Below are 18951 nucleotides of genomic sequence, written 5' to 3' on the forward strand. Positions count from 1 at the left end.
TCAATTTCTCCTGCTGAAAGTATGTCACCATTCAGACTAGCACCATCGCACTCTCATTCTCCTCCTTTATTATATTGTAACTGGAAGACAATATGCAGGCAGATGGTGTGGTACGTTCCAACAAGGTTAAAATTTATTCCAATTCAGTATACTCACAAAAATCCAATAAAAATGCGCATATCACAAATTCACATAATGGGACGCTAGCTTTCTATCCGCCCTAGTTATATCTTTGGTCCTCATACCAGATTCAAAATAAACCACACCATAAAAAAAATCAAATCTTCTATTACTGTTTCGTAAAACATACAACAAAAGTACCCTTCAATTTACCCCCTATCCAATTCAACTTGTAGGTATTTACACTTCTCTACCCCCTCCACACTAATACCATCTATAGATATTGGTGCAGTAGTAGTTTTGATCGTTAAGGTGAAAAATAGACTCAGCATCAAGGGGTGAAGCTATTGGCAACTAAGTGGTAGAAAAGTACAGGAGTTATGGCAGTCATGCCTAGTTAGATCCAACAAGGATAACAATCACACAGCAAAATATATTCTACACTGGACTTCAGTTCTACATTAACCTTAGAGGGTTCTTTCACATCTTTATACAACAATGGGCCCCAAATGTCCAACAGGAGATCGTCCCATTTAGAGATTACCTTTCACTCGGGTCTATTTCTTATGGTATTATTCATAAAAACACCTACTTGACCTTATCGGTGGGAATTTTGTGTGTACCATGATAATAAATATTACTTAAAGGGGTATTCTCGTCCAGACATTCACATCCAGATTAATTAATCTGCCATATATAAACATTTTTTCAATTAGATGTCATTAAAAAAATGTTCCTGTGTGAAAATAATTTCTCATAAATGTAGTGATATGGTGCCTTAGAAACAAGACTGTGTCCCTGGATACGACCACCTCTGCTGGAGGGATTGCACAAAGAAGCAAAATTTTTTCGTATATGAAATGTCCGGGTGTTACTGCATGTCCCACATCAGTCCTGTGGTAAGGATTGCTGAAACCAGGTGGTCAGGCAGGGCTCTATAGCGCATGTCTGGCCACTGGTGCCTAAATGTGAGGTGGCCGTATCCGAGGAAGCTATCTCATTTCTAAGGGACAACATGGCTACATTTATGAGAAATTATCTTCACACAGGAACATTTTTTTAAATAACATCCAATTGAAGAAGTTTTAACAGATGGCAAAATAATTTAATTAAATTTAAATGCCCAAATGGGAATACCCCTTTAATGTTACCAGTTGATTGAATAATTAGGGGGGAGACCTTAGAACCATCTTTTCGAATTGTCCACAGAAAATATAGTTACACACTGCTCCCAAATCTTGTTAAGCTTATCTAACCATTCCCTGTTTTCCATAATAATTGAAGGGGATTTGGGCCACAACCCAAGGATCTTCTTTATACATCAAAAATAAAACACTTTATACATTAAAATCTACTTTGTCCATGGTGATCTAAGTAAACAACGTAACTTGTAAATGTGATTTTGTTTGCTCAAGATGGAACATGCACATGATCTTACCATTAAAATGGCATCAAAATTACATCTAATCCTAAATGCTAATTATTTGTATAGTAGATAAACATACATAATTTATATATTAGATGAAATAAAGGGGTTACCTGATAATTCAGAACTCTATTATTCATTGCATTCATATTTTGAATCGTTTTTAAAAAATGTATTTTTCCAAATTCTTCCTGTTGCTGTTTTGATTGCTCAGATTTTTAAAGGTAGGCCTACATAGTTACAGGGATCATTTGGGTGCCTGTGATTTTAGGAAAAAGATCCAGGTAATGGAAATTAGCTACTATGCATCTGCAACCACCAACAGCAGGCGGACTTTATAAAAAGGGATCAAACTAAATGCAGATGCAGACATGATGATCCACTGGCGGAAATAAGTGTAATTGTTCTCTGCAGTATACACAAGTCCTTTCTGTTTTTGCTTGCTTCTTCTGAGAGACACAGTAGTACTGTATATGGAGACTAAAGTTATAGTAGTGCTCAAAATTACCTCAAGCCAGACAAACCATAGACAACACTGATGTTTCGGGGTTAGGCTACAAAGACATCTTGTTTTTAGCAAATTAACAAAATATCCATACAACATATCCCATTGTATGCTCGTATAGTGGTATAAGTACTCCTGTCCACCTCTGCCCCATGAAAGTTGGAGGAAGTGCAAACATGAGCAGCTGTCATTGTTCTGGGTGTCTCGAGTGAAGTAACAGTCCTTATATTGACAGTTACATCACTGGTGACCTCCCAGATTGTAAGTTCAGAAGAGGCCAGAGATGGATGCAATACAATTGTGTCTGTCCCTCATAGGGTATTATGATCTCTGCTGATAGTATACATCGCTCTGCAGCTGAAACCAGGGTAAAAAATTGCACCTTGCTGCCTTTTTCCATCCAGTGTTTCTTGCTGGTTGATTGTACACTATGCTTTGCTGTATAGTTTATGGATACGTTCAGCTTATATGCTGGGAGCTTTCCTGATGTATAACCTAAACATATGCAAAAAATTAAGTGTATTTTTAGCTAGTATGAGTAAATTTGCATCCTTTTTTTCCCCATGAAGAATTTGAGAAATAAGTTTACACGTAACATTTAGTCTCTTCTTTGAAATGAACAGTTCATCCCTCAGCTGTCTTCTCATCCAGCCATCTTGTAACTGATGAGGAACAAGTACTTTGAATATTGCTCAACATCAAGGCTCATCCTTTCCATTTAGCATGTATTTTCTTATCCTACTTTTTTACCAAACTTGCACCAAATAAAAAAGACAGACCCAATATTTGTTATAGTAAAATGAATTTATTGCCCCATGCAATTAACACATTAATTATTGTAAATTTTAAAATATTCTTCTCCTGCCATTTCTGGTTTGAATAGAAGGATATAACATTTTGGAGCAAAATAACCCAACATTATACCAAAAGAACTAACCAGCGTCACAGCCATTTGAAGCAAAAGCTGCTTTCCATCTGTCACCTCAGCATAGACAGGAACAAAAACAATCCATATCAGCAAATATGCCAATGAGGAGAAGGTGATGTCTCTTGCAAGGTTGTACTGACCAGCTGGTGCTTGGGCAACACAATTTAACATGAAGGAGATAAGAGCAAGTACTCCATTGTATCCAAACATCAAGAAGAAGCAGAAAACATTGGGAACTTCACACTTGAGATATTTATAGAGGAAGGTCACTTGTTCATTTTGGTACAAGGAGGGTGCACTCAGTATGAACCATGTACAAAATATACCTTGAGTGACAATGCCAAACATCATGAAGGCCAATGTTCCTTTAGTCTTTAACCACTGGATATATTTTGTGGGAACATCTTTAAAATCTGTTACCAACATGACTTGGAGGGCTTTAATTGACAACATTGATAGGCAACATGTAAAGCCCATAGCTGGAAGCGGTTGTTGCAACTGGCAAACAACATCAGCAGGTTTTCCAATAAAAAGTATAATACTAAGATTAACAACCAACAAAGACATAAGAGCAAAGGAGCACATGTGACCTCCGGCGGCACGGACTAGTGGACTATGTTTGTTTCGAAAGAATAGAATGATGGCTCCCAAGACAAAACAGAGGAGAACAAAAGATAATAGAAGGAGAAATATAACAGTGATGTCACTCCACTGTAAATACATGTAGGTTGGATTGCTGCAGCTGGTGCTCCGTGCATTAGACCACTGACCGGCAGGACACGGTTGACATTGATATTCATCTGTAATAAGAATCACAACAATTTCAAACATAGTCAAAAAGTCAACCATACCAATCTAATACTTTACTTTCACTTACCCAATTCTCACAAAATATGGGTTATTAGTGATTTATTGAACTTAAGTTAAATTAATTTAATGAAAGTTTTCTCGGTACACATTGTTCTTAGTGTCACTCCCCTATGGTATAATGTTTATTTTCCCAATCTAGGCACACTTCCAGATCCAAGGTACTGAGGAATAAGAAGGATCAACCAAGTTGTTGACAATGAGAGAGTGGTATCTTTACGCACTTTAGAGGAAACAATGAGCGGTAGGGGCTGGATTATTTTAGAAACTATCAATTGTATCATGTGTTAAACTCTATAGATGTTAATATGCTGAAATTGACTCTGCATGAATGTCTGGAGTATATTTTTGTAGCGTTAGCATTAAAAAAGGTAATTTTGTGATTATGCAAGTATTTTATATTGGAAAGTGCAAGAAAGGTTTTTCCCCATGAAAGGTTCGGAGGTGGATTGTGTACCAACTGGGAGAGGATTTACAGAAATATTGGTCTCTCTTCAGTGAGCGCAAACCATAGAATGGTGCAATTTAATACTGTCCATAGATTGCTTACATATACTTTACTCCTTTTTACTCATTAAAAAATTAAAGAAGATAGGGATAAGTGAAAATAGTACTTGTAAGAATTGTCAGGTGCAAGATGCAGACTTCATACACTGTATAAAGTCATGTCCCAGGTTTTCAGAACTTTGGTTAAAGGTTATTGATCATGCAGAGAGTAGTGTAGGTAAGCAATATACCAATCCTCCCTAGTGAAACACTGTTTGGGAGCATTGATGTGGAAATCAGATACTCTATATATAGGATGCTATTCTTACCTAGATTATTAATAACCCAAAGTTGGGCAAATCGGTAGCCCAGGTGAATGAGACTTGGAGAATTTTGTGTATAGAATTAAGAATTTTGAATATAGATATAGGAATATTGGAAAGGCAGATTAACAAATTAAATTTGGAATGTGATATAAACCCCAGTAGAATGATTTCTTATTTTTGATTTTTTTATTTATTTCTCCCTCTCTCCACCAGGGGTTGGGAGGGCTTGTAATGGGAGAAATTAATTAATATGCATGTTGATGTTATATTGTACTATTATTTTTTTATTTTACCCAAAAAAATCTTTATTTAATTAACATTAAAAACAATTAACAAATATCCACAAAAACGAAAAGTATCATCTAAGACCATTCCTTTCTCTATTTTCATTTTCTATCTCTCTCCTCCCTCTCTTCTCTTTTACAAAACTACACCTATAACGGCAATGTAATGCATGATAAACCACATTCAATTATATATTTTTTATGCCACAAAGCAATAGACCCCGAACACAGGAAAACTCACCCTCATCAAATAAAATCAAAAGACAAGGGGGCACTGTCTCCGTCTGGAGAAAACAAGGTTTAATCACCAGAGGCGACAGGGCTTATTTACTATGAGAACTGTCAATCTGTGCAATAGCCTGCCTCAGGCGCTGATCAAACTAGGGACAGCAGAGAGCTCCAAGAAGGGTCTAGATGTCTTTTTACACCTAAATAACATTGATGGTTATGTTATATAGAATTGTTTCCCATAAATCCCTTCCTCATCTAATCCCTTTCCTTGAACTTGATGGACATGTGTCTTTTTTTCAAGCGTATAAACTATAATGTAGAACACTATTCTCTTTACCACAGAATACATTTTTCTGAAAGAAAATTTTCCTCTACCTAGTTATTCCAAGCCTTAAAATATTTTGTTGTTGGGTCTTCCTTAGCCAGCCATAATTTAATAATACACAATCTGGAGCAGAATAAGGGCTTTTTAACAATTCTATTCAGCCAGATAAATGAACTATTCTCCAATATACCTATACCAAGCATACAAATTCTAGGAGCAGATGGACATTGTATGGAATAAATCCTCTCTATGCCATACAGGATTTTACCTCATAATACTTGGATTAATGGGCAATACCCATAAAATATGCATGTCATCTGGCCTATTCCTACCACATCTCCTTCATTTATGTTCAACCTTTATTCCAAATTTAGCTAATCTCTTTGGTGAAAAGTATAGCCTATGTAATATGAACATCTGTACCTTCTTCTTCTAATTCACATTTGAACACGAAAAGTCGATGTCCCGACTTAATTGTTGACACTCCTCTTTAGTCATCACAGAGTTTGGAAAATATTGGCACTACCACATATCACCACTATTCAATAGCCAGTCCATCAATAGATGCCAGGAATATCGAATCAAATATAATTACGGTGGTGCTCAACCTTTCCAGTAGCAGAGGTGTAGAAATCAACAAAATGAAGACACTAGAGGTGGCACTCACCAGTGATTCTTCTTTATTGGGAATTCGCCATAGGACAGGGAGGAAAGCCCGACACAAGCTGTTGGCGGCGGGCCTTTTTGCGCACTCCTTAATCTATCCATGCACGTGCCACTTCTTTTATCTTCATTTTGTTTATTAATAGTTTTTATATGTGTTGTGATATTTGTAATAATTACATTCGTTATTAAAAATCTAATACTTACTCTAATACATCATATGCATAGTTTTAATAACCTATTTAATACAAAATATATAGCTTACCTCCACTAGATTGAAACATTCCTTCTTGACAATCAATGCAGTCAAAACAGCAGGAGTGGGTCCCTTTCACTCGCTTTACCTGTCCCTTTAAGCAGTTTCCTGAGCATTGAGACTCTGGAACCTTTGCGGAACAAGGAAAGTAATCAGTAACGGGGTCGGAGCTCTCTATATGGTAATATTTCGAGAAGAGCAATTTGTTGGGTTGGGGTGTCTTCATTTAATTATGTTAATCACAGTTACTCATTTTTTTAAATTAAACTTTAAAAAAAAAAATGATTCTCTTCGTTTGGGTCTTTGGCCACTATGGTCACATTTGATGTAACAAATTTCATTCCACCAGCATTAAGTTCTTTGACAAAGATAATAAACCCAGGAACCCAAAATTGAGACACAAACTAGCTGACGCTGTAAAATACAATATTGCAGTGTCTGATGATTCCTAAAGTTTCTCACCGAGGTTTTATTATAGCTATATGTGCACATCCGCTTTTTTGCCTTTTTATTCCCTCAGTCTAAATAGGGAGTAGAAAGATGGCCTCCTGGTAACTTCTACCAACCATACTATAGACACATTTAGACCCACCATTTTTAATAGACTCCACAACTCACCGCATTCAGAGGGGTTCCCCAGTTAATGAGAGTACTGTTCAAGGCCATTTCTTTGTTGTAGGATCCAATTTTGGTGAAACCCAAACCAGACATACTATGTGTCACTATATCATAGCCAGTATTAGGATTTCCATTACTGTCAAACTTGAATGATGTGTTAAAGATGGAGAAGTCCACTTTCTTTACCTCCTCCAGCAGCTGTCATTATAAATACATAAGAAACGTATTTAGTCTTTTAGCTATTGATATTAGGTGGCAATCTCAAGAAATAAAATTGGTAAAATATGATACACTAATAATAGGATACCATACTTACCTTCCATGCATAGATGTTAGACTCCTTTTTGTTGCAGTTTAGGTTAGTGCAGTTAAGAAGCTTATGTAATGCATAGGCCACTGCATAGACTGCCGTGTATACACTGTGTGCATGCAAAGCTGTGAGTGGGTCCAAAATTATTGGGATTTTATCAGGTTCAAGAGCAATGCCTTGAAAATCATCATGCGTCTGTAAAATGATATCTCTTATAAAGCTATCAAATCCCAAAACAGTATGTGAACTTGGGAAAAAGCCAATGACTGTGCCCACACGTTCAATGCCTGGCAAGGAAAGGATACTTTGTGATAGGACCCAGGATGCACTTCCGATCCATACCCTTGTCATATTGCGCATAATGACCTCCTTGAAGAGAGCAATTGATTGGGTCAATGATGCAAACACAAGCACTACTTTCACATCAGTCTGTTCAATTCTGTCTAGAATATCCTCAATGACTATGCTTGTCTCAGAGGAGGAGAGATATGTTGGAATAAGGCCTTCATAAGCAATGCAGATTCCACTAGCCATTCCTGAAGAAGAGAACTGGCGAAGAGCAGTTTCACCATAATTGTCTTCACTGGCTACAGCAGCTATCCAGTTCCATTGGAAGAATGTCATCAATGTAACCATCCCGTCCACTTGCTTTTTATCACTAGGCACAGTTCTGTAGAAGGCTGGATAAATACTTTTATCACTAAATATATCAGCCGTCACAGAATAACTGATCTAAAAAATATACAAAGAAATAAATAATTAACTGAATGTTGCCTCATAAACGACCCTCATCTATTAGCCGCCACTAGTATATAGTTTATTACATGAACATTCCAGTGTGTAATGATTCATTTCTCCTGTGGGGGTGCTGTAGGGATATTGGATTTTTGTTGATTTGTTACAACTAATCCCTTTCCACCAGAGTTGCTCTTATATAGAAAACTAATTGTTTTATTTTAGGTAAAGCAAGTCAATATTAGGTCAATTAACCAATATTTAAAGAAACTCAAAAGTCACCGTGGATACTACTTTAAGTTTATTTCATTGAACATACTGAATGTTTGTGACAAACCTACAACATTGTCTTGAGACTTCAATATATACTGTACATTTTCCAGTTGACAAAACTACTTATATTTTAAAACTTTTTAAACTCTGGCCTCACCACTCCATAGAACCCTGCCATGCCAAAAAAAGTGCAGCAACCATATTACTCCTAGCATAACACACATCAAAAAACACCTAAATACTGACAATCAGCAACAAATGCAACATTCCAGCTCCAGATACCTCCAAAATATCTTCTCCGAAGCACCACAATATACCTCCTAAAAGCACCTAAATTACTGCATTGAAAAAGCTTCAAAAGAAAAAAACTCCCACAGCTCGTTGACCAGTCTCAACCAGCTGGGTTCTGATTAACAGAAAATTTAGAAGGCTAGCGCACTGTTCTACAGAACAGATTCTACATAAATATGCCTCTCCTTGCATACCCTGCCAGACTTGTGCCTTAGTGACCCCGGTTCCACTCCTGACTACGCTCCTCTGCTGCCTGCCTTGTCCTATTGCTACATCCCCGACTCTGATCCTGTCCTGATCTCCTACCTGTCCTACGATTCTGCCTAAAGTCTCTGTACCTCACTTTGTCTGCCACCACAGACAAAGGCTCAGCAGTGGAATGACCTAGTGCCGCAGCAAGTCCAACCTGCTTTGCTCTAGTGAAAACCGAGTACCACTTAGATTCCGATCCCAGGTGTCGGATTACATCATCGTCCGCGGTTGTCCCATGGGTCCACTACCCCTGAAGCCTGAAAATTTCTATGGACTCAGTCTTTTCTATTGTCATTGGTGTTTGAGCGAACCGCAAACAACACTAACAGACACATGGGCTGCAAAAAATGCACTATTGTTCGATTATTTGCAGCTAGAGAAAGCTATTGTTTGTGTCCAGCCCTCACCCAAGAACACCAATCCCACACTTGTTCCTCTTTTGGCCCATTCCTCTCTAAACCTCTCAACCACTCCAATAAGAAGTATTACTTTGTGCCACATCCATACCTATCCTCACTAGTCACTGCTTACACTTTACTTATGTTTTAATGTTACTTACTTGTGGAATAAGAAAGGTGCTAAAGAGCCTCATAGTGACAGTGGCCACCTCAGTGGATGAAGGTCCAATCACAGCCAGAACTCGAGTTTTGTATGCTGTCATATTGCAGCTCACTTCCACATCTTCTGTCCCATTTCTAGCCAAGAACAGCAGTACAGGGTGTAGGATAACCAGGGGATTGAGACAGGTGTCATACACTTCATAGCCCAGAGACTCTCCTGGAAGTAATGTGCTGCTATTGTTGATTTCTTCCAAAGCAAATTTCATTGCCAATGCCTGGAGAAAACCTGTAGGATTCAAGCTGCCAAAAAAATGCTTTTGTGAAAAGGACATAAACATTGGGTTAGGATACACCCTAATTTTTTCAAGTCTTTCAAAGTTTAGGCTCTAAATGGTCTATTCAGCTGCTATACAGGATTTTAATGCAGGATTTGAGAGACAAATTAATTCATGCACTATGAAACAAACATACCTTTAGAATGCTGTAGCTACACTGATGCAGAAACATATCTTGTTTAATCCCTGAGTAGAGTGGTTTTGCTGAAAAAACAATTATGACAATCAGGACCTTGGAAAAGCTGGATTGCATGCTTCTTACATTAAACGAGCTGTCTGCACTGTTCCAGACAGGACTAATGAACCTCTGCTGGATCACTCATACACAGCAGTTGGGGGATGGTGCAGCGCTTGATTCCTTCTGCCTGTCAATGATTACATCATTCTCCTCAGCAGTGTAAGAAGAAAAGCGCTGAGCCAAGCAAAGCAGCAAAAGACACTCATAATCCTGAATTTTATAATTGTTTTTTCAGTTAAACCACTAAGCTCAGGGATTAAACAAGATATGTTTCTGCATCAGTGTAGCCACAGCATTCTCAAGGTATGTTTGGGTCATAATGCATCAAATCAAATGGTAGGTTTCCTTTAAACTTTGTCTGATCTTATGTCTGTAGAATTGTACAACTGCTCAATAAAAACAAATTGTTTTAAAAAGAAATCTTAACTATTATCAGAATCCTTAAAAGTGGTTTGCCACAAAGTTTATCGATGTGAGTACAATTCCCTAATAGGGTCACCCATATTTTTACTTATACTGTAGAGGTAAACTTTGGCTTCTTTCTTTATGAGCTTTAGGTCATGACAAGTGATCTGATTATGTCCAGTGTCATGCGGCTCTACCTGAAGGTAAGAGTGCCAAGTTAATATAATGTAAACACCACCCTGAACACCATTTCCATGGCACTGGTTACATGGGTTTTCTGATGTCATTGTTCAAACGGGTGCAGAGAGGAAAGATGCCAAGATTATTAGGGGAATGGGTGGACTAGAAAACAAGCACAGACTGAAAATTTTGGGGTTATTCATCTTAGAAGAAAGACTAAGGGAAAACCTCATTCCAATATACAAATACCTGAATGGGCAGTACAAAGATCTTTTTATACCTAGGCCTGTGACCAGGACAAGGGGGCATCCTCTACGCCTAGAGGAGAGGCGATTCTACCATCACCATAGACAAAGGTTCTTTACTGTAAGAGCAGTGAGACTATGGAACTCTCTGCCGCAGGAGGTTGTTATGGCCGACTCTATGTACATGTTCAAGAGAGGCCTGGATGACTTTCTGGAGAGCAAAAATATCACAGGTTATGGGGAAAAAACTTTTGTTTCATTTTATAGTTTAAATTTGCTGGACCTAAACTTATCTATTATTATACTATGATCAACAAAGTGGCTCTGGGCGATGTGAACAGTTGAGGCAGAAGACTTAAAGGGGTATTCCAGGAATATGAACGTCTGATAGAAAAACCCATGATGCTATAAATAAATGAATGTAACAAAACTCAATGTCATTAGTCACAAAATGGAGCTTTAATAGTTTGATTTTATGATTCACAAAATTTTATGGCCTCTCTAAAGTTATCACCAAGATGGCTGCCACTGGAAACTACAAGTCCCAAGATCCTTTAGTTCTCAGTAACTCCTCCTACCTCTTATTCTCTGCACCCAGTGACGATGTAACAGGTTTTCTTGCTCTGTTACCATAGTAATAATGTGTAACTGCCATCACCACATCACTGGCTATACTGGCTGCACTGCAACCAACCGACTACAGCCAAACTTAGTGGTGCTCACATGACCTGCCCAGGCAGGTGCAGGACATGTGATGTGGACATGTGACCAGCAGCCATCTTCTGTCCTGTGTATGCTCTGCAACAGACCGCGCGGAGGAAAAGGGCCAGTAGCATTTTAATTCTTCATAACAGTCTATGTCAAGACCATTTTTCTTCTAACAGGAGAAAATTTTTAAATAACAACTAATTACATATCAGCTTATATTTTGAGGACCCACGTGTATATGAATTATGCTGATTCCTGGAATACCCCTTTAAGTACAATATTGGTGACCCTATTAGGTGATTGTACTTGCACTGGAAAACTTTAAAATTTGTGAACAACCCCTTTAAAGAAGCACCTTGGAAAAGTTATTATTTGCCTGCATGTACTGTTCTTTGGATAAACAATAGAGAAGCCGCAGTAACCATTCCAGGAATTGTTCCAGGAAAAATATCATAATGTTCACCAACCCGTGCTGATCACCCCCACATATGACAGACACACCCAAGACTGATAAAGGCTAAGGTGCAAAACAAAAATATAATCTCTGATCCAATTTCTCTCTGGGAAATAAAATCAGCATGAAGCAAAATCTTGTCAGGAGTGCCGATTTACTCTTTTATCTTTTGGGAATGTGGCTATTGGGAATGTGCGCCCTATTATTGTGCAAGACTACTGGGTGTGCTGCCTAGTCATGAGCAGGTGTGGAACTGACTGTAATAGAATGTAGTCATGTTTTTATAATCTGGAACAACCCTTTAACACTCAGCGTTCCAGTAATGCATTCCAGATGGCTGAGCCGCAGTGACATTCAGCGCAGTGCACCTCATTAATGGCACAGAAACCTTTACTGTATCTCTAGTGTTTACTGCCAATGTGTCAATTGATTTCTAAAGTGCTTGTCTATGTTATAACACGGCTGTTTTCCCTTATTATCCATGCTTAAAGGAATCCAAATGATCTTCAACCTAATTTCATTGTTCAAACTATGTATAGTCAGCAGCAATACTGAATGTGTGTGCAGTTCTCTATGACATAAAGCTGAAAGGGATGTCAAGGACTATTGGCTCGGGCTGTAAACTACTCCATAAACTGTATACATAGTAAACCCTTTGTAATGGAAGACATTTAGAATTGAAGCAGTATAAGCAGTTACTTTTTACAAGGTTTATTCAGATTCTACAAAAAATCAGGACATCATTTTTACTTTGGCCGTGTCCTACAAGAGGCGGTCTGATCCAAGTACATCCACTTTGGACCTCCAACTACAACTGATGGACATCTGCCTGTTTGTTGACTACAATTAGCTACTCATTGGATTTGTTTGTTTGCAAAGTACTGTGTATTATAGAGATTGTTCTGTGCAATCTGTGTTCCCGGTTTCCGCTTTTTAGCCTCATTAACCACCAAGACAGTTTCCTCTTGTAAAGACTGTTTGTAACCATCATGCAAGTTTCTACAAGTGTTTATTCCTTGTTTGCCTATGTATTTGTCCTAATTTTAAATGTACTTGTATACCAACATACCCATAAAGTTTGACACCCTTATACAGGGACCTAAAATCCTCCACTGGCCTCAAATGTATCTCCCTTGAATAGGCTGTAATTATTGAAGGGCTGAAATAGAGTTTTTGACTTGACAGCTACAAAGGACCTTACATTGTGAATAAGTATAATTATAAAATAATCCTTGGGATGATTATAATATGAAAACAAAGAACCAATTCTACAACTAGGTCTACTGTCTATAATGAGATGTTTTCAGTCTTACCTTGAACATCTCAGAGGTTCGGGCTTCCAGTGATTTGCCAAGTCATCCACATTGGTGTGAAAAGGAAACAAACCTCCAATCATGAACTCTCCAGATTTCTTAAATACCTGATAAGCAACCGGCTCAGAGGTCGAAAGCACAAGATTTTCATTGAATCCTAATAACAAAATTATGTAGAAAATCAGTTTTTTCATGGTGGATGGAGACAACAGACACCAATGCTATACACCCTACTAGTATCACTGAATACAGACACAGTCAACACCGAAGAGCGGAAGCAGGGTATTGTCAGTAATCTCTTGTTTTTCTCAAAGTCCCATGTCACTGACCCCAATATTTGAGTAATTGAAAATCTTTGTCCATCACCAGGAAGTCAGGATTTGCAGTCAAATGTGGGGTTTACATCATTTAGTTGATACCTGAAATGATTGAAATACAATTTATTAGTACAGGCAGTACCCGGGTTACGTACAAGATAGGGTCCGGAGGTTTGTTCTTAAGTTGAATTTGTATGTAAGTCAAAACTGTATATTTTATAATTGTAGATCCAGAAAAATTTTTTTTAGCCCCAGTGACAATTGGAGTTTAAACATTTTTTGCTGTAATGGGACCAAGGATGATCAATAAAGCTTCATTACAGACACCGTACAGCTGATTATTGCAGACTAGGATTATAGTAAAGCATCCAGAGAGATTCACCAGAGGTCAGAGGGGTCTGTCTGTAACTATGGGTTGTCTATAAGTCGGGTGTCCTTAAGTAGGGGACCGCCTGTACAGAGAAAAAGATAACTAATCTTCAGTGGTGTTTACTGTAGCAGTATATCATTTCTACTTGTGCAATTGCATGGAAGAATTACACCAATTACACAGAAATACAAGGAATGCAAGGAAGCTGTATAAACTCATTGCTAGAACAAATAGAGAAGGTCCTTATTCATTGGTGAAGGAACATATTTAAGCATGGTCACTGATTGGCTCGCACTGCATAAAATCAATATGAAAGTGGCTTAAGGAGGAGGAAATTGAAATGACATGTTCCCAGTGGCGTACACAGTTGTGTTGCATCTCAGTAATAAATGTGGCGCAAACTAAGTACACACACCAACACGTTTCTTTAGGTGCACAGATTTCTAAAGTGTCGGACAAAGTGCAACCACAACACAAAAGTTCGCAATCACGTCATAAATACACATGCAAGTCAAAGACGTTCTTTTTAGTGCAAAGAAAACCTGGAGTAGACACACTGATATAACTGTGACACTGGGTGTTTGCTGTATGATGCAGCAAACACCCATCGGAAACACCAGTGAAAAGTGCTTGCGTTATGATTTCCCCATGAGATCCCTCTGTTACTGTATGATTCCCTCATGACATTAATTTCCCCAAGCCATCTTGATGTATGATGCCCCGTTTATATTTACCCATGCCCTCTTGATGTATGATGCCCCCTTTATATTCCCCCTTGCCCTCCTGATGTATGATGCCCCCTTTATATTCCCCCATGCCCTCCTGATGTATGATGCCCCCTTTATATTCCCCCATGCCCTCCTGATGTATGATGCTCCCTTTATATTCCCCCTTGCCCTCCTGATGTATGATGCCCCCTTTATATTCCCCCATGCCCTCTTGATGTATGATGCCCCCTTTATATTCCCCCATGCCCTCCTGATGTATGATGCTCCCTTTATATTCCCCCTTGCCCTCCTGATGTATGATGCCCCCTTTATATTCCCCCAAGCCCTCTTGATGTATGATGCCCCCTTTATATTCCCCCATGCCCTCCTGATGTATGATTCCCGCTTTATGTTTCCAAATTCCCTTCTCTTGATTTATGATTCCCCTATGACTGCCCACCTGAGACCTCATAAAAAAAAATAAACTTACCTCAGGCTCAGTGTTCCTCCTGGCTTCTTCTATGTTCTGCGCAGGGACACTCATTTTCTGTCTCGTGCACTACCCATCGGTGTGACAGAGCAGGAAGTGTCTGTATGTATCACTTCCTGCTCTGTCCGGCTTTCTGCAGTATCGGAGGGCTCAAAGCTTCATTAGAGAATCCGACGAGACTGCAGCAGCAGGTAGGGCCCTCCTCTCCGCATATTAGTTAGTATGTCGCCTGGGCCACGGCTGTCTAAGTTGATTTTACACGGTAAAGGTTCAAGTGACAGCCAAGGCCTGGGCCCATCCCTACCAACGGGCCAAGTCGTGGTCCAACTCCCTGCGACCGCAATCGTTACGCCCATTCATGTTCCCTAAGGCATGGTACTCCTGGATTCAATACCAACATCTGCATGAAGTTTGTTTATTGTGTTTCCTCTTATTTAGTACAGGGGCAAAATATGGAACACACTCTATCTTTCCCCCGTGTGTAGAGATTTGGTACTGTTTCTTATGGGTGTACTCACCCCTCCTCCTCTCCAGAATGCCACCGTATGCTCGCCAGGATACGGGCCGGTGAAGTTCATTATGACATTGTTAGAAGTTATCCTTAGGAAAAACTATTTTAGATTTGGCAAATAATTTTACTTGCAGCTGCAGGGGTCCTCAAAGGGGGCCCATGTGGCTTCAAGTTACGCCAATATTTTTATGGTTTGATTCTATTGCCTTGTGGACTTGATATGTCAACGACGTCTGCTTATTGTGGAAAGTGTCGGAACAAAGTCTTGATGAATTTATTGTTTATTTAAATAATTGTCATGAACTAGAAAAGGATACCCGGGTTTTGCATTATCTAGATGTTGATGTTTTAAAAAACTAGAAGACCAAATTGTTACTACCTTATATACTCGAGTATAAGCCTAGTTTTTCAGCACAAAAATATGTGCTGAAAACCCAAACTCGGCTTATACTCGAGTAAACAAAATATAGGTTTTACCAGGTTTTTGTGGTAAAATTAGGGGTCTCGGCTTATACTTGGGTCGGCTTATACTCGAGTATATACGGTACATTGTATACAAAAGAGAAAGATCGTATTAATTTGTTAAAATATTACAGTTATCACGCCCCCCCAAACGTTTAGAGGAATTCCAAGAGGGCAGTTTGTGTGTGCCCATAGATAATGTAGCAACGATGAGGAATATAGTATCCAAATGAAAAAATTAGTTCGGAAATTTACAGAACGTGGCTATCCTAAAACAGATATGGAAAAAGTAGTTGCCACCTTGTCGAGAGAAGAATTAAGATCCACTAAACGTAAAAAAAATCCGAAAAAACGAACAGATATCATTCATCTCACAATATGACAAACATTCCCAACTCATCAAAAAAACAATTATCAAAAATTGGTCCATACTGTCCCATGATCCGAAATACTGTTTATTATTTAAAAAACCTCCAAAATTAATTTATAAGAAGGGTCGTTCCATTGCTAACGAATTATCAAGATCAGATATATTAGAAAAGAAGAAGACACAACAAGCTTTCTTGGCAGCTAAACGGAATGGCACATTTGCGCGTCTATCTTGCCAAAATTGTTCTGGGATTATTAGAGGGGACTCTTTTAGTCACCCAAGCAAAGGGTCTTGTGTTCAGATTAAAGGATTCTTTACATGTAATACTCAGTCTATTGTTTACATGCTAAAATGCCCATGTGGGCTGGCTTATGTGGGAAAAACCACTGGGCCATGAAAATTAGATTGAATGAGCATAAATTAGTTATCAGGCAATACATTACAAAAAATGAGGAAGAACTTAAAAAGGCAGTGAAACACGAGACAGGCATGGCAAGACATTTTCGGGAATTTAAACATAATGGCGGTCATTTACTAAAGGCCCGATTCGCGTTTTCCCGACGTGTTACCCGAATATTTCCAATTTGCGCCGATTGTACCTGAATTGCCCCAGGATTTTGGCGCACGCAATCGGATTGTGGTGCATCGGCGCTGGCATGCACGCGATGGAAATCGGGGGGCGTGGCCGAACAAAAACCTGACGTATTCGGAAAAACCGCCACATTTAAAAACCGAAAATGTGTCGCTTAGGAAGCGCTTACCTTCACCTGGTCCAGCTCGGTGTATTCCGGCGCGTTCAGATGCCACCTGGTGGATGGCGGAGGAACTACCTTCATAAATCCCGTCCGGATCCGAATCCTGTTCAGAGAACGCGCCGCTGGATCACGAATGGGCCGGGTAAGTAAATCTGCCCCAATGTTAGTGACTTACGTCGGTTAATACTAGAAAGTATAACACAAGAAAATGAGTCGTTGCTAAAAAAGAGGTTACTCCAACGTGAAGTTTATTGGATTACTAGATTAGACACTAGATTAGACATCTTAACAAGATTTGAGAGGGGAAAATAATGCAATAGACAAATAACACATCCAAATAATGATACTTTAGAAAAGAGAGGGAAAGCGGATGTGCAAACAAGATAAATTTTATTATTTCATCAATATACAAAGATAAAAACATTTAAAAACCCAAGAAATGGGAAAAAGAACACAATGGTCTCTCCTCAGAAATATTTCATATATGTACAACCAACAATGGATAACAAAGCTGCTAAATATAAAGGTGTAAAAATATGCACAAAATCACATGTAATAATAAGGTGCAAAGTGCCTAGGCTGAATACATACAACGGTTCTTGGACTGTGTGCTGTGTGGTGTACAAGACAAGTAGAGACAGTGGGGCACATTTACTTACCCGGTCCAGTCGCGATCCAGCGGCGCGTTCTCTGCACTGGATTCGGGTCCGGCCGGGATTTAATAAGGTAGTTCCTCCGCCGTCCACCAGGTGGCGCTGCTGCGCTGAAAAGCATTTTAACGCGCCGGAATTCACCGAGGCCGTCTGAGTGAAGGTAAGCGGGTCCCGAGCGACACATTTTCGGTTCTTAAATGCGGCGGTTTTTCCGAATACGTCGGGTTTTCGTTCGGCCACGCCCCCCGATTTCCGTCGCGCGCATGCCGGCGCCGATGCGCCACAATCCGATCGCGTGCGCCAAAAACCCGGGGCAATTCAGGTACAATCGGCGCAAATCGGAAATATTCGGGTAACACGTCGGGAAAACGCGAATCGGGCCCTTAGTAAATGACCCCCAGTGTCTCAATGCAAGGTGTTTACATATTATGAGATCAAAAAACGAAACAAAACATGGATAAAGTGCTGCGTGCAGAAAATAGCAGCTAGTGGTGTAGATACACAATTCAAGTAGATACAATAAAGCGATACGCGTGGGGCGTTTGTGGTCTCTCCTCTTCATGCTCTACATTAGGTAATACAATGTGATGTACTGCTTTATTGTATCTACTTGAATTGTGTATCTACACCACTAGCTGCTATTTTCTGCACGCAGCACTTTATCCATGTTTTGTTTCGTTTTTTGATCTCATAATATGTAAACACCTTGCATTGAGACACTGGGGGTCATTTATTAAGGGCCCGATTCGCGTTTTCCCGACGTGTTACCCGAATATTTCCGTTTTGCGCCGCTTGTACTTAAATTGCCCCGGGATTTTGGCGCACGCGATCGGATTGTGGCGCATCGGCGCTGGCATGCGCGCGACGGAAATCGGGGGGCGTGGCCGAACGAAAACCCGACGTATTCGGAAAAACCGCCGCATTTAAAACCCGAAAATGTGTCGCATAAGGACCGCTTACCTTCACCTGGTCCAGCTCGGTG

The 18951-nt window shown here is 39.4% G+C and overlaps 1 protein-coding gene across 3 annotated transcripts; it reads right to left on the reverse strand.

Moving 5' to 3' along the window:
• Positions 1-2866: 2866 nt before the first annotated feature.
• On the reverse strand, positions 2867-13742 carry LOC140065686 (taste receptor type 1 member 3-like). 3 transcript variants are annotated; one of them, XM_072113263.1, is made up of 7 exons: positions 11438-11520; positions 9928-9995; positions 9456-9756; positions 7352-8077; positions 7036-7233; positions 6427-6547; positions 2867-3779 (listed from the first exon to the last, which is right to left on the reverse strand). In XM_072113263.1, exons 3-7 carry the CDS (start codon positions 9720-9722, stop codon positions 2881-2883), a joined length of 2211 nt encoding a protein of 736 aa, XP_071969364.1. In that variant the 5' UTR covers positions 9723-9756; positions 9928-9995; positions 11438-11520; the 3' UTR covers positions 2867-2880. The 3 variants fall into 3 exon arrangements, with proteins under 3 accessions (XP_071969364.1, XP_071969361.1, XP_071969363.1); XM_072113260.1 differs by lacking the exons at positions 9928-9995; positions 11438-11520 and adding an exon at positions 13335-13742; XM_072113262.1 differs by lacking the exon at positions 9928-9995 and having other exon boundaries at positions 11438-11669.
• Between the last annotated feature and the right edge of the window lie 5209 nt (positions 13743-18951).

The sequence above is a fragment of the Engystomops pustulosus genome, chromosome 6, assembly GCF_040894005.1.
Source record: "Engystomops pustulosus chromosome 6, aEngPut4.maternal, whole genome shotgun sequence".
Classification (NCBI taxonomy): domain Eukaryota; kingdom Metazoa; phylum Chordata; class Amphibia; order Anura; family Leptodactylidae; genus Engystomops; species Engystomops pustulosus.

What these genes read in the sequence shown, in the direction of transcription:
- LOC140065686 (XM_072113260.1), bottom strand. Translation starts at nt 13,528, where the DNA reads ATGAAAAAACTGATTTTCTACATAATTTTGTTATTAGGATTCAATGAA. An exon ending in CTAACATCTATGCATGGAAG is followed by an intron (nt 7,234 to 7,351) that starts GTAAGTATGGTA and finishes TTATAATGACAG; the next exon opens with CTGCTGGAGGAGGTAAAGAA. An exon ending in AATGTTTCAATCTAGTGGAG is followed by an intron (nt 3,780 to 6,426) that starts GTAAGCTATATA and finishes TTCTTATTACAG; the next exon opens with ATGAATATCAATGTCAACCG.